The sequence below is a fragment of the Ranitomeya imitator genome, chromosome 4 (assembly GCF_032444005.1).
Source record: "Ranitomeya imitator isolate aRanImi1 chromosome 4, aRanImi1.pri, whole genome shotgun sequence".
Taxonomy (NCBI): Eukaryota; Metazoa; Chordata; class Amphibia; order Anura; family Dendrobatidae; genus Ranitomeya; species Ranitomeya imitator.
In genome coordinates, this window is record NC_091285.1 from 487,702,224 (window position 1) to 487,719,208 (window position 16,985).

Genomic DNA, 16,985 nt, shown 5'->3' on the forward strand with positions numbered 1-16,985 from the left:
GGCAAGTCAGTGGGTTACGCACCACATCTACTCCAGTCACCTCTTGGATCAAGTTGATCACCTTCACCTTCAAAGGGTTGGAGGCGAGCACACAACCACATCATATGGAGCAGATCAGCGCTTTCCTCAACTCACCTGGGACACTTTGAGTCACCTCTCAGTCCTGCCTTCCTCATCCATGCCGGGGTCCTATACACCCTATACACCAGGTATAACTGAGACATCCTAGGTTGTAGACTTTAAAAAAAATCCAAAACATTGACAAAGAGGAAATATTGATAACGTGCCTGTATAATATACACTCTTCCAGTTGAACTTTACATACCGTATATACTCGAGTATAAGACGAGATTTTCAGCACAAATTTTTGGGCTGAAAGTGCCCCTCTCGGCTTATACTCGAGTCACGGTAGCGGTGGGGTCGGAGGGTGAGGGGGAGAGGGCGCTGAGGTATACTTACCTAGTCCCAGCGATCCTGACGCTCCCCCTGCTGTCCCACGGTCTTCTGTGCTGCAGCTCTTCCCCTCTTCAGCGGTCACGTGGGACCGCTCATTAGAGAAATGAATAGGCGGCTCCACCTCCCATAGGGGTGGAGCCGCCTATTCATTTCTCTAATCAGCGGTGCCGGTGACCGCTGATAGAGGAAGAGGCTGCAGCACAGAAGACCGTGGGACAGGCGGGGAGCGCCAGGATCGCTGGGACTAGGTAAGTATGTCATATTCACCTGTTAACGTTCCAGCTGCCGGGCGCCGCTCCATCTTCCCGGCGTCTATCTGCGCTCTGACTGTGCAGGTCAGAGGGCGCGATGACGCATATAGTGTGCGCGGCGCCCTCTGCCTGATCAGTCAGAGCAGAGAGACGCTGGGACCGGACGCCGGGAGCTGCAAGCAAGAGAGGTGAGTATGGCATTTTTTTTTTTATTGCAGCAGCAGCGGCGGAACAGATTTATGTGGAGCATCTATGGGGCAATATGAATGGTGCAGAGCACTGTATGGGGCACAGCTATGGGACAAAAATGAACGGTGCAGAGCATATATGGGGCACAGATATGGGGCAATAATGAACGGTGCAGAGCATATATGGGGCACAGATATGGGGCAATGAGCGGTGCAGAGCATATATGGGGCACAGATATGGGGCAATAATGAACGGTGCAGAGCATATATGGGGCACAGATATGGGGAGATATGAATGGTGTAGAGCACTATATGGGGCACAGATATGGGGCAATATGAACGGTGCAGAGCATATATGGGGCACAGATATGGGGAGATATGAACGGTGCAGAGCACTATATGGGGCACAGATATGGGGCAATATGAACGGTGCAGAGCATATATGGGGCACAGATATGGGGAGATATGAACGGTGCAGAGCACTATATGGGGCACAGATATGGGGCAATATGAACGGTGCAGAGCATATATGGGGCACAGAAATGGGGCAATATGAACAGTGCAGAGCACTATATGGCACAGATATGGGGCAATATGAACGGTGCAGAGCACTATATGGCACAGCTATGGGGAAATAATGATCTATTTTTATTTTTGAAATTCACCGGTAGCTGCTGCATTTCCACCCTAGGCTTATACTCGAGTCAAAGTGTTAGGAGTCGAGTTTCCTCTGCTGCACAGGGGGAATCTCGATCCGTCTCCGCTGCGGTCTCCCATTCTCCTCCAGCCGCAGTGGAGTCTGCTCAGCAGGGACGTCGATCCCAGCGTCTCGCTCAGTCTGACTCTGTGCGAAGAGTTGCTGCTGCTTCTCCAGTCTCTGCCATTAAAGTCAGTGCTGGTCAGCAGCGAGCGGACTTCTCTGGGACTAAGTCCTTGTCTGCACGTACTGAGCATGCCCAGGGTAAGATCTCCCGTTGGAGATCGAGGGTCATGTGCTCAGGCTCTGCAGCACATTCCATTGGTCCTTGGCAGGTCTTGGAAGGGCAAAAGTGCTGTAGCCACTTCCTGTGCTGCAACTATATAAACTGCGCATGACCACACGGCCATGCGCTAGTATTGTCTTGTAAATATGTGTGTGTGTTGTGAGTGAAAGTCGCTCTTTAAATAACCCTCCCTATTGAATGTCTGTTCGCGGAAGGTGTATGTTTGCTAATCTAGCGCCCGACTTATCCAACAGCACAAAACACACATTACAGCGTCCTCTTGCTGTTATCCGCCTGTACGGCACCGTGCGCTTGCCTTGCGCTTTCCATACCCAAGCCAGTGTGGTTGGTGGCGTCCGTCAGTGCGGCATTGCTCGCACTCCTGTGCATTTATTTATACTTAGTTTCCTTACACACCCAGTTGTGGTGTAGTGCCAGCGAGGGTCTAATCGGACTTCAATCCCAGTTGGGGTTAAGTACGCTGACTACTCGCTCGCGCTTTAGGTGCGGTGCCGCGATCCTGTGACGCAGCAGGATTGCTCCCTTCACGCTGGGTGAGGTTGAACCCACGTGTATATAATTTAGTGTACCGCCATATAGTCTGTACTTACTAGCAGCAGGTTTTCACCTGCACGGTGGACCCCGGACTGCGAACGCATCTATATCACCTTTCTTGGTGCGTTCCGCCAGTCCTAACAATAAGTTTTCCCAGTTTTTTGTGGCAAAATTAGGGGGGTCGGCTTATACTCGGGTCGGCTTATACTCGAGTATATACGGTAATTACTCTTGGGAGCATATATATTCCTGCTATATTTTCATTTTCAGTCGGCCTTAATGTAATCCGCAAGGCAAGATCAAGAGGACCATGCTGTTTGAATGTCCATACAATGTTCCATTACCGCTCATACTTTATCCATATAGTTAATACCTATCAGATGTTCATAATTACTGAACCATGAATAGCATGAATAACTGAATCACACAGTGTACATTTTTTATTCTGAAACGATGCAGAGAAAACATGCTTTGGATATCTAGCATCGGACTATGCGTCTTGGATGATGCTGAGCCAGATCATCCTTAACTTATCCTGGCTTCGCACTCCTAGACTGATAGATCTCCCCTATACACATACATAAGGAGAGACCTTACCTTTAAAACATGGGAAATGGGATGGTGAAAACCAGCCAGAGATCTGCCTTTTAGACTATCCATTCAACATTTTTAGTAACAAGTATAGACCTTCACTTCCATTCGGACATCAGCAAGGTGTAGGTGGGATAATACTATGGGCTTGTATTATTAAAGATGAGCTAATTGGACCCTTTCAGATTGAATATTGGCTTAAAATAAACTCCCAAATCTACTGCCAGTTTTTAGAAGACACTTTATTCAAGCAGTGGTACAGGAAAAAGTCTGAATCTTCAAATTAAAATCCATCGCATGCACCAAAGTCCTCCACTGTTTGGCTGCCAGTAAGGGGCTTAAAAACAAAAGAATAATGACATGGCCTCTATCTCAGCACAACTAAACCCTATTGAGAACTTTAGGGTCCCTCTTAAAGGTGAGCTTTGCAATGAAAGAAACCGTGAACTCCTCTGAACAGCATCTGAGAGGTTGGGATAGATGCTGCCCAAAAAGTTGATCGCCAATAGATTAAGTGCTTCCCGACCGCCCACTGTAGATAAACGTTGGCGCTTGCAGTGCTTTGTGCAGCGCCAATGTTTCCCTGCGGTTGGCAATCTAACAGTGCCCAGGAACCCCAGGGTAGCTCTGACACGTGATCATCAAGACCTGATTGGTTCAGGTGCCAATGATGTTAATCTTTTGCTATCTTCTAGATGCACGATTGCGGCATCTAGAAGATAGTGAGAGGGAGAGGTCTCCTTCACTCACCTCTCCGAAGCCCCCGCGTGATGAGATGTGATTACATCACGGGGGGTGGGGGGGGTGAGCCGAGTGTTGCTATGGCAGCTAGAGGTCAAATGATTATCTCCTGATCTGCCAGCTAAGGTGACCTGTTACACTCAGCCAGCAGCTGAGTCTAAAAGGTGATCTGCCAGTGTAAAACTGACAGATCTCATGCAATGCAATAAATGTTTATTGCAATGCATGAGACCAGTGATCATAAAAATAAAAATTGAAGTGTCATACAGGAACTAAATAAAAATGTGAAAAAAATGTTTTAAAACTGTTTAAAAAAATCACAAAATAAATTTTAAAAAGAAATAGTAAACCAATAATAACTTATATTTCTGTAAAAACAAAAAAAAGTACACATTATTGTTATTGCCGTTTCCAGAACTACCCGACCTAGAAAACTATCAGAGTAGTTAACTCCTTTTGTGCATACCGTGAAAAATAAAAATCGGAGGAAAAAAACTGTTTTTTTCATCATACTGTCAAGCAAAAAGTGGTATAAAACACAATCATAGACAATTATTTTTTCTATTAAATAGTTTTTATTTTGTAAATGCGGCAAAACATAAAAAATCTACTATATAATTGTATAGTAGGCAGCATCATTAGTAAAAATATGTAATGTTACAAATAATAATAATAAAAAAAAAACGTTATTCTCACCCTCCGACGTGCACCCTCTCCTCGGCAGTGCAAGCGGCAGGTTCCGGTGCCAAAGATGCTATGCAAGAAGGACCTGCCATGATGTCACGGTCATGTGACCGCGATGTCATCACAGGTCCTACGCTCATACCAACCCTGGGACCGGAAGCTGTGCGTGCACCGCACACAAGCGCCAAGGGCCCTCGGAAGGTGAGTATATGTTTATTTTTTATTTTAAGTCTTTTTTAACCTGTTACATACGTGGCTGGGCAATATACTACGTGGCTGGGCAATATACTACGTGGCTGGGCAGTATGCTACGTGTCAGTGCTGTATACTGCGTGGCTCTGTGCTGTATACTACGTCACTGTGCAATATACTATGTGGCTGGGCAATATACTACATGGCTGGGCAATATGCTACGTGACTGGGCAATATACTACGCGGCTGGGCAATATGCTACGTGACTGGGCAATATACTACGTGACTGGGCAATATACTACGTGACTGGGCAGTATACTATGTGGCTGGGCAATACACTATGTTCCAAATTATTATGCAGATGACATTTTTCTCGGATTTTCCTAAATGGTCGGTGCAAATGACAGTCAGTCTAATAAAAGTCATCACCCGTTAGATTATACATCGAATTTTATTGAAGAAACCTCCCAATGATAACAGTATAATCTCCAAAATGAATAAAAACTCAAAATGCACTGTTCCAAATTATTAGGCACAGTAGAATTTCTAAACATTTGATATGTTTTAAAGAACTGAAAATGCTCATTTGTTGAATTTGCAGCATTAGGAGGTCACATTCACTGGACAAAAAAGCTATTTAACTTCAAAACATCCTAACAGGCCAAGTTACATGTTAACATAGGAACCCTTCTTTGATATCACCTTCACAATTCTTGCCTTCTTGAGTTTTTGGAGAGTTTCTGCTTGTACGTCTTTGCATGAAGTCAGAATAGCTTCCCAGAGCTGCTGTTTTGATGTGAACTGCCTCCCACCCTCATAGATCTTGTGCTGGATGATACTCCAAAGGTTTTCTATAGGGTTGAGGTCAGGGGAAGATGGTGGCCACACCATGAGTTTATCTCCTTTTATGCCCATAGCAGCCAATGACTCAGAGGTATTATTTGCAGCATGAGATGGGTAGAGATGAGCGGTCTTCGAGTCAAACTGTTCGCCAATTTCAAATTCGAGCTGTTTTGGTCATTGTTAGAGTTGTTTGACGAACTCGAGCAATTTGCTTAAAATTCGGCTGTTCGAGTTTCTGCTCGATAACTGTTCATTCACCAAAAGCCTAAATTGATTTGCACATTAAAACTGTTTATCATTGCTAATAGACTGTTTCAGTGTATAGTGGGCGGGGGAAGGGGGGAGTTAGCTCTGTGCTGAAATAATGCCGATCTCCATTTTTTTTTCTTTCCCGCATTTACAGTGGGGCGGTGCAGTCTCTCAGCCTATCAGCAGTGCACACACACAGCAATGTGCATGTGATTCACACAAGCAAGGGCGTGTGTCATTGGCTGTGTATGTCACATGTCCTTGCCCTATAAGAACCAGCCATTTGCCACATCGCCACCATTTGCTCACTGCTGCAGCTTAGTGTTAGACGGCACCACTGCTGCTGTGGCTGCTATACAGACTAAGAGTGTTTTTTTGGAGCGAATTGTCAGAGAGATAGGTTTAGGGAGTCAGGACTAGTTGTAATATCAGCCCTTTTCAGGGTAGGTTACAGTAGTTCATAGCACTGTTTGCCAGGCAGGTCTGTGCCAGTGCTGTGCAAGTGTTTGTCACAGCATTTGGTGTAATCTAGCTTAGCCAATGCTTTTGGGCTAGTAGCATTGTCTGATAGTCATCTGAGTAGCCTGCCTGTGAAGCTAGCTACACCGCCTGTGTATCTCAATTTTGACTGCATCTAATCCAGTTAATATTTTTGGGCCTACGAGCAGTGTCTGCACGTCAGCAGAGAAGCCCGCCTGTGAAACTAACTACACCACCTGTGTATCTCAATTTTGACTGCATGTAATCCAGTTATTAGTTTTGGGCCTAGGAGCAGTGTCTGCACGTCAGCAGAGAAGCCCGCCTGTGAAACTAACTACACCGCCTATGTATCTCAATTTTTACTGCATCTAACCCAGTTAATAGTTTTGGGCCTAGGAGCAGTGTCTGCACGTCAGCAGAATAGCCCGCCTGTGAAACTAACTATACCGCCTGTGTATCTCAATTTTTACTGCAACTAATCCAGTTAATAGTTTTTTTGCCTTTTTTCTATGCATTCAGAAATATTAATATAAGTCTAATTACATGGGACATATAAAATGGGTATGTTTTAAAAGCACAATATGCATTCATTTTATCAGTTTTCTGATAAAATGACTGTTTAAGCATACGCAGAGAGATCTGCATCTGTTGTGTATTTGATCAGTATTGCATCTGCTTCTCAAATTGTTTTCCTTATGTATTTCAATTTCCTGCCCGAAAGACAGTATAACTACTACTCAACAAGACATCAGATTTTCTGCGTACAAGAGAAATCAAACCATTTTTCATTAATGTGCTGCATGCAATGTTTCCATATTTAGTCCGTGTGTGTGATGCCATTAAAACTATGGCATTCCTTTTACTTGTACCCAAACAAAAGATAAGACATTTTCCAAGCTTTTCCTATCCATTACACAGTAAAAAATGGACAACAATTAGTTGGCCCATGGATGGCATCTGTGTGTTATCTCTTCCTTCAGTGACCCATTCACCCAAATGGGTGCCTTTGGTCAACAAATTTGAAAAAAAAATGGACATGTTGCTGTTTTTTAATTTTTCTTTTTTTGGACAACAGTCAGCAAAATAAAAAATCTGAAACGTGAACATGCAGATGGGTGGTGCATGTTTTGTCCGTGAAAAACATGGCCCCAACACGTCTGTCAAACACAGATGTATGAATGGGCCTTACTAATGAGTACTGATAAATCAATTTCTTCTGTAATATGTCTACTTTCAGGACGACCTGTATTACGTGCTTCTACCAGGACTCTCATGTGAAACAGATCTCACATTGCTGTACACAGGCATATGCGGTGAAATCACTGCATTATCCTTCTGGGTTATTTCTCCTGTCTTGTGCCTGTGTCATCTATAATATCACATTTTAGTATCACATCACTGTGTTTATTATCCACGTACTGTGGCTTCACCATCACTATTATCCATATGGTGCAGTATCTGTGCATTATGGAGGACCGGTGATATAACTAAGAATTATTTCTATTCAGACACATCAGTGTGTTAACTATGTTGGGAGAACACTGTATAAATGCAGTTCTGTTGTAAAACTGATGATTATTCCTTCACATCTCACTGTACAGGAAATCAATGTGTGCAATATCCAGTTTTTGTGACATAACGTTAAAAATGATCCTGCACAGTGACATTACAGTGCACATTTTCAGCGGCATACATGTAAGAATGTGTGTGGCAGGGCTGATGTTTCTCCGCTACGGATGGGAGTGTTATTTTTACAGATAATTCTTCAGAACCCAGTAACAAAAAGATCCATCACTACATATTGTAACTCGAAGCTCTGCGTTAGGATGCATATGGGCTCATTCAGATATCAGTTTGTCACATATGAGTTCTATCCTTGGTTTTCATACAGAACTTGCACCTATTATAGTCTATGAGGCTGTTCAAGAGGTGAATATACCATTGCTGCAATACGCACCCAAGAGGAGTCACTTCCACTTCCTAAGCAGGTGGTATAGGTCAATACACTGCATGCAGAATTATTAGGCAAGTTATATTTTAGAGGATTATTTTTATTATTGATCAACAACTATGTTCTCAATCAACCCAAAAGACTCATAAATATCAAAGCTTAATATTTTTGGAAGTTGGAGTGTTTTTTTTTTTAGATTTGGCTATCTTAGGAGGATATCTGTTTGTGCAGGTAACTATTACTGTGCAGAATTATTAGGCAACTTAATAAAAACCAAATATATTAACATCTCACTTGTTTATTTTTACCAGGTAAACCAATATAACTGCAAAAAATATAGAAATAAACATTTCTGACATGCAAAAACAAAGTCCCAAAAAAATGAGTGACCAATATAGCCACCTTTCTTTATAATGACACTCACCAGCCTTCCATCCATAGATTCTGTCAGTTGCTTGATCTGTTTACGATCAACATTGTGTGCAGCAGTCACCACAGCCTCCTAGACAATGTTTTCCGAGAGGTGGACTGTTTTCCCTCCCTGTAGATCTCACATTTTATGAGGGACCACAGGTTCTCTATGGGGTTCAGATCAGGTGAACAAGGGGGCCATGTTATTTTTTTTTCTTCTTTGAGACCTTTACTGTCCAGCCACACTGTGGAGTAGTTGGAGGCATGTGATGGAGCATTATCCTTCATGAAAATCATGTTTTTCTTGAACGATACCGACTTCTTCCTGTACCACTGCTTGAAGAAGTTGTCTTCCAGAAACTAACAGTAGGTCTGGGAGTTGATCTTCACTCGATCCTCAACCCGAAAAAGTCCCACAAGTTCATCTTTGATGATACCAGCCAATACCAGTACCCCACCTCCACCTTGCTGGCGTCTGAGTCAGAGTGGAACTCTCTGCCCTTTACTGATCCAGCCTCTGGCCTATCTATCTGGCCCATCAAGAGTCACACTCATTTCATCAGTCCATAAAACCTTTGAAAAGTCAGTCTTAAGATATTTCTTGGCCCAGTCTTGACGTTTTATCTTATGTTTCTTGTTCAAAGGTGGTCGTTTTTAAGCCTTCCTTACCTTGGCCATGTCCCTGTGTATCGCACACCTTCTGGTTTTTGATACTCCAGTAATGTTGCAGCTATGAAATATGGCAAAACTGGTGGCAAATAGCATCTTGGCAGCTTCACGCTTGATTTTTCTCAATTCATGGGCAGTTATTTTGCTCCTTTTTGACCAACACGCTTCTTGCGACCCTGTTGGCTATTGGCCATGAAAAGCTTGATTGTTCGGTGATCACGCTTCAAAAGTTTGGTAATTTCAAGACTGCTGCATCCCTCTGCAAGACATCTCACAATTTTGGACTTTTTAGAGTCAGTCAAATGTCTCTTTTGACACATTTTGCCAAAGGAAAGGAAGTTGCCTAAAAATTGAGCACACCTTATATAGGGTGTTGGATGTCATTAGACAACAACCCCTCCTTATTACATAGATGCCCATCACCTGATTTACTTAATTGGTAGTTGGCTCTCAAGCCTGAACAGCTTGGAGTAGGACAACATGTATAAAAAGTATCAATACAACTTGCCTAATAATTCTGCATGCAGTGTAAGATGAGCTATTGGAATGCAATGGGCCCATGTACTGGTTATGCACAGGGGCCCCCTTCTGCCTATATCTGTCCCTGGGCTGTTCATATGACTGTGTATGCAGCACCCCAGGGTCCTGGTCGTTGCAGTAATATAATTTTCCTCTGGGGGGAGTGATGTTACGTTTGGAAGCAATAAAGGAGATCTCTTTACTAGGCACCACAAACATACAACACATTTCATACTCCAGTCCACCAGGGGGAGCAGTGCTCCTATTTATTAGGGCACTTTTCACACTTAGGTAAAACTGTTGGCCTGGAGAGGAAGTTAGGCAGTTGCTGGCTGAGCTTCGGCTCACATAGTTGGTCCCTGACAGGGGTGGTATCCTGTCAGAGGCCCAGACAGAAGGTCACGGAGCTGCACCTGCCCCATGTGCGGCAGTTCCTAAGAAAGGACACAAACAGAGAACTGTATTGTAGAGAGGGTGAAGAAGTCATAGTAAAAGGAGTGGAAACCAGAAGGAGTTCTGCCCTGCACAGGCTGCCTCCTTCTGAGGTGCAGGATCCCGGTAGCCAGAACACCAAGGGAGCAACAGTCCTTTATGACTTGCTCCAAAGACCGGCATGACAGCTAATTTCACATTACTGATCCGCCGTATACCCAGGAGGCAAGGTGGCACCCAAGAGAGGCCCGGGGCATGCTAGAGTCCCTGTAAAAAGCCTCAGACCACCGGTCATACGGGTTGTCCTATCCATCTGGGAGACAGAGAGAGAAACATAACATCTAGAACATCTACAACGGTTGTGAGGACCTTATGAGAGGCTCAGCAATAAGGTACTACAACACCCAGGCTCTAGAGAAAGGCTACTGATTTCCACCTGGATAAGAGGACTCTGGATTTGCCTCCAAAACGGCCGGACTCTGCCTGCCCTGTGGTCTGTGCTCTGGACTGTGGATGATGAAGCCTTCAGTAAAAGGTAAAGAGACTGCAACCTTGTGTCCTCGTTCTTCTCTGCACCTCAAACCATCCACTATCTACACCCCGGGAAGTCCTGGGGACATACTTCACCTGTGGGAAGGTATACCATCTAGCTGCCATAACATCACCCCAGTGGACCCCTAAGCAGCGTCGGTCACCCTGACTGAATACCACAGGTGGCGTCACGAACATAAACTCTATCCCTTTAAAGACCTTTCCCTTTTAAAACGGACGTTCCGAGGGCCACGGACCGGGTCAGCCACCGTGACATCCCCCTTGAGAACCGAAGGTCCCGGTCCCGAGTACCCCACTGCCACGGGGGCGCTCCATGTATTCTTGGGGACTGAGTGGTCCATACAAAATCTCAGACACACGGTCAAATTTTCATTTGTGTCTTGGATCAATCTCACCAATGCAAGTTTATAGTTCTAGGAAAAATTTGGACACAGCACTCAGAGGCAATCTTTGTGCTCTCCTTTTTTCATGGACTGTTTGATATGAGAAGTTACATAGGCTGAAAAAAGACCTAGGTCATTTTGTCACTAAATTAACTATAACCAGCAATGTTATGTGTATTGAGGAAATCACCCAGCACTATTTTAAAAGCTGTTATAGCATCTGACTGCTCTAACTGTAAAGAACCCTTTCCTATTTAGCTGTTCGAATCGCCTTTCTTCCATCTCTAATGATTGCCCCATGGTCCTTAGTATGGTCCCTGGAAGGAATAAGTCATGTGCAAGTGCTTTGTACTGACCGCACAAATCTTGTGCTAAGAATCTCATGTGTTTTTTCATTTATTTCACAAGTCATTATGCTATTCCCAGTTCATGTATCACACATTTCCTTGCTCTAGCACAGATTAATTTTGAGTGCAGCCATTAATCTATTTGCTATGTAAGTCTTTTTTGGTTATGCACCAGTTCAGATTAGATTGCTGTTCAGTCGGTTTTTCTATATCTACTATGTACTATTTTTTTCTGACTTGAACGCCCCGCCCTTCACCATGCTGTGATTTTAATTACATCCTAACACAGTTGGTTCTGAGCTTCCTATATAAGCAGGCTTTACCGTGTTATTAGCCATAGGTAAGTGTTCACACTAGGCAGTCAGCTCAGGTACCCATCCGTTCTGAGATTACCTTGACGATTGGTGGATGGGCTCACAACTTTTGGCCAAACCTTGTGCTAAGAATCTCATGTGTTTTTTTCATATATTTCACAAGCCATTATGCTACTCCCATTTCATGTATCGCACATTTTCTTGCTCTAGCACAGATTAATTTTGAGTGCAGCCATTAATCTATTTGCTATATGACTTTTTTGGTTATGCACCAGTTCAGATTAGATTGCTGTTCAGTCAGTTTTTCTATATCTCACACATATATTTATACATATAAATGATATCCCCTCTGAGGCATCTTTTTCCTAAGCTAAAAAAGCCCAACATTTTCAACATCTCATCAAATGAGAGGCCTTCCATCCCTTGTAATACCCTTGTTCCCCATTGAGAATTCGTCATATTTTTTTCCTTCTGAAGAAACCTGATGAAACTGAACACACACTGATGAAAAAAATTCACACTGATCAAACGCTGATGACATTGTGATAAGAAAAGGTATTAAAACTCGGACAAAGAAAATCACTGTAATCTGAATCAGGCTTAAGACACAGAAATCAATGCATTATTGTATCTCAGACACAAGCAAAAACCGAAGGTATGAACCAGACACAATTCTTACCTGGTCCAGTAACTGTGAATAAAGCTCATGGCAATTTACAAAAATATATTTGTACGTGGAGTCTAAGCAGGCCCGGACACAATCCTTCACCACCGTGCTGGCTCTTGGAGGGCTCTGAAGTTCAAGAACCTACAATAAAAAAATTGTCACTCATAAAGGTATTCCGACACTTTTTACACAATGGGGAAACATTTATGGCACATGTTAAACATTGATGCTTGCTCCTGCATTAATGTGTTTCAATTTAGCATACAATAAACATTTATTTAATCCCACGGTGAAAGTTATCTTAAACTCATACTGATGTTTCCTCATTCCTGTATCATGTTAAGACATGTATGTTCATGTTCTGTAGTCCTTGAAATGATAAGGCTGGGGTCACACATTCAGTATTTGGTGAATTTTTACCTCAGTAGTTGTAGTTCAAAACCAGGAGTGGGTGTTGAATACAGAAGTGGTGCATATGTTTCTATTATACTTTCCCTCTGATTGTTCTACTCCTGGTTTTGGTTTAAAAATACTGAGGTAAAAAAACTCAGTAAATACTCAAAATGTGAACGTGGGCTAGAAGGATTTTCTTGTCTTAGAAAGCCTTAATCAGTTTACACTAAAATGTTTTCATGAACATAAACAGTCTCCCAGGAGAAGTGTCCTTGCACTCAGCACCCAATACAAGTCTAGTAGTAGGTGACGGAAAACGGTTGTTATGGGCAATGTGAGCTTTGATTCATGACTCACTTTGTGTTTTCATCAATGACAAAACGGTCAGCACTCTATGTATGCAATGAACAATGCTTCTTAAATCGGGAAGACAATAATCCATTTCTCTGCCTACTTGCATACAAGGCAAGCCAACATTTTCTCAATTGATTGTATTATGCAGTGGTTTCCTGCCCATGGCCCCTACTGCATGTACTGCCATGGATTTCCTTCACTCTATGCTTTAATTCCTCCCTATTTTGAGAAGGGTACGGTCAGTGAATAGAAATGGTAGTTTCCTTAGGTTCACATATATATACACACACACAATTGTGCTCAAAAGTTTACACACCCCGGCAGAATTTATGCTTTCTTGGCCTTTTTTTCAGAGAATATGAATGATAACACCAAAACTTTTTCTACACTCATGTTTAGTGGCTGGATGAAGCCATTTATTGTCAAACTACTGGGGTTTCTCCTTTTAAAATAATGATAACCCAAAACATCCAAATGACCCTGATAAAAAGGTCACATACCCTGGTGATTTTGGCCTGATAACATGCACAGAAGTTGACACCAATGCGTTTGAATGGCTACTAAAGCTAACATCCTCTCCTGTGACCTGTTTGCTTGCAATCAGTGTGTGAATAAAAGCTGCATGAGTTTCTGGGATCCAGACAGATTCTTGCGTCTTTCATCCAGCCGCTGAAGTTTTTGGATTAAGAGTCATGGGGAAAGCAAAATAATTGTCAATGGATCTATGGGGAAAGGTAGGTGAACTGTATAAAACAGGAAAGGGATACAAAAAGATATCCAAGGAATTGCTAATGCCAGTCAGCAGCGTTCAAACTGTGATTAACAAATGGAAAATCAGGGGCTCTGTAAAAACAAAACCACAGTCAAGTAGACCAACAAAAATGTCTTCCACAACTGCCAGAAAAATTGTTCGGGATGCAAAGAAAAACCCACAGATAAATGGCTTCACCCAACCACTAACTATGAGTGGAGAAAAAATTTTGGTGTTATTATTCATATTCTCTGAAAAAAGGCAAAGAAAGCATAAATTCTGTTGGGGTATGTAAACTTTTGAGCACAACTGTATACATACAGTATGTGTATACTGAATATACACAGATATACATTTCATTCCTAATGTAAAAACATTTTGCTGTTCATATTTTCACTCTAGAGCATTTTTCTTTCATTTTAGGTTTTAGAAAGTTACTTTGTGGGAAAAAATGTGCATATTACTTCTTTGAAGTGTCTCCTGATGAACAACATTCCAAACTAGGCTCTATCCAATGAATAGGTTGCAAAAACACTTTAGTAAAAAAAAAAAAACTTTCCATGTCACTCTCCGCAAGGAGAAATTATACTTCTTGGATCCTGGCCAGAAGCCTCACACACAGCCAAATAAAATCTCACACTGCACTGACAAGGGGCTGTACCCTGAAACACAGTGTCTGCAAATTGAGATTCTGGTTTGGCTTTTATCTTAAGTCATGTGACAAGGCACGTTAAAAGGTCGACACTGACTGTTAGGATTGCTACTTTGAATAGGTGGCACTAGAGTTCTAGTCCTCTTCTTCTCTGTAGAGACAATTTGCAAAAACAAACTCAAAACTTTTCACAACCAATTATACAACTCTTCAGTAAATGAAAAGTCCCTAAAGAAAGAGCATTTCCTGAAGTGGCTCCCACTACAAAATTCATCATTTTTGGCAGTGTCAACAAATGTCTGTGTGCACATAGTCTTAGTATTCTGCTCAGACTTTCATCCAACTACATACCTAGGTACGTAGTTGGATGAAACTACATAAAACTAGTTGAGCACCCTTGGTCTAGTACTCTATTTTTATTTTTTTCTGCAATTCAGCAACTATGCCGCTTATCCTTAGTCTTTGATGTAATGTGCAGCAGTGTCTGATCACAGTCTTGGGTTACTTTGATATTATTTATTTAATGCACATCTGAAATTGTAATATAACAGCAGCACAAGTGTCAATCCACATTGAATATGTGTCACACACCAGTGACTCTATAGTTGCATGAAAAAGTCTAGTCAACCGGGCTTCTGAGGCATGCTGTGGATAGAATCTAATTCACACATTTTCACTTAGCTTTGCTCTACTTTAACTTGGATGTATGCTTCATACAGTTTGTGTTTCACAGATATTGGTTCATGCATCATTAATTTAGAGACTTATTTTTTCCAGATTTTTGTACATATGCATGGTTTTCAATATGCCATTTATTTTATCGCATCTACTTTTCTTGATGGTTGAACCCTTCAGAATAGTGTCATAAAAAGATTGAGACTTTTGTTTCTAGTAGTTACAGTGTAACTATTACAGATCTAGTCTGACGCACATAATCATCATAGCCAGCTGCACAGAATCTGCACTTTGTGTATCTACATCAGAAACAAGCTGCTCGGATGTGGTGGTGATGATAACAATAGCCATATAAATATACGAATGTGAGAACACAGAAAAACATGTGATATTGACAGCAGCAACACAATCCATCTGGTGACTCCAGATACAGAAGGCTTCAATTGCCAGAGACCAATAAACATGATATATTGAGACATGCTGAAAGCTTTCTGACAGCCATAACGTGACTTTGGAAAGACATAAAAAAGCACAATAATGTACGCTACCTTCATACGGAAAAAGGTGATGCTTGTTAGCAGGTCCACAGTGGACTTCAAGTCCTGAAGTCGCTCTGGGTTTGAGGCTGGGAAGTTATCCTAAATGAAAGAAATAAAAGTAATATTTAATAATGATAACTTGTATGAATAATAGACAATCCATGTATAATTTTCAAGCAAAAATCTGTATCCAGTGTTACAGTCAACAGGATTTAAAGAAAGGTAACATCTGTGAAAATCTGTGCTATTTCCAGACAATACCAAATGCTTCTATAATCATCCCTAAACCCATCCTAAGAATAACATGGCACCACTATAGACCTGAGGAATGGACCACACAGGTATCATCGTGGTTGCTCTCCTTAAAGGGAACTTGTCACCCCCCTCAGGCATTTGTAACTAAAAGTGCCACCTTGTGCAGCACCAATGCTGCATTCTGACAAGGTGGCTCTTTTAGTTATGCTCCCTGCACATGCTCAAATAAACGTTAATAAAATGTGCCCCCTCATACCCTGAAATCGCCAGGGAGGCAGGTCTTTCCTTCCTAAGCCAGACGCCTCCCAGCCGTCACTCCGGGCCTGTGCGCTGGGCGCCTCCTCCTCTTGCTTCATTATCGTCCCCGGCGCCTGCGTTGTAAGTACGAAGGGCAGCGCAACTGCATATGCCCGAAAAAAAACTTAATGTGGAGGCGCTGGGGACAATAATGAAGCTAGAGGAGGCGGCACCCAGCGCGCACAGACCCGGAGTGACGGCTGGGAGGAGTCTGGCTTAGGAAGGAAAGACCGGCCTCCCTGGCGATTTCAGGGTATGAGAAGGCACATTTTATAAACATTTATTTCAGCATGTGCAGGGAGCATAACTAAAAGAGCCACCTTGTCAGAATGCAGCATTTGTGCTGCACAAGGTGGCTCTTTTAGTTACAAACGCCTGAGGGGGGTGACAGGTTCCCTTATTAGTTTGTAAAGACAACTGAAGTTTTAACGAGGTCCAATTTTTTTTTTTTGACAATTAAGATCGCACTCCCGCCTTTCAAGTCAATGGGTGGTTCAGTGAAAAAATCGGACCACACTTGGATGACATTTTCATGGACTGACTCAATGGAGAAAATGGAGAAACCTTTATTTTTATTCTTCACATCCAAGAAAAACTGATCAGACTGTGAC

General features: G+C 42.5%; 1 protein-coding gene across 1 annotated transcript in view; it reads right to left on the minus strand.

Annotated features, from left to right (window-relative positions):
• Positions 1-16,985, minus strand: part of UNC13C (unc-13 homolog C) — a 1,145,854-nt gene that overhangs the window by 634,905 nt on the left and 493,964 nt on the right. Inside the window, exons 17-18 of the mRNA XM_069765967.1 lie at positions 15,832-15,921; positions 12,471-12,599 (exon numbers count right to left, since the gene is read on the minus strand). Coding sequence (XP_069622068.1) covers positions 12,471-12,599; positions 15,832-15,921 — 219 coding nt within the window. The remainder of the gene's footprint in view (positions 1-12,470; positions 12,600-15,831; positions 15,922-16,985) is intronic.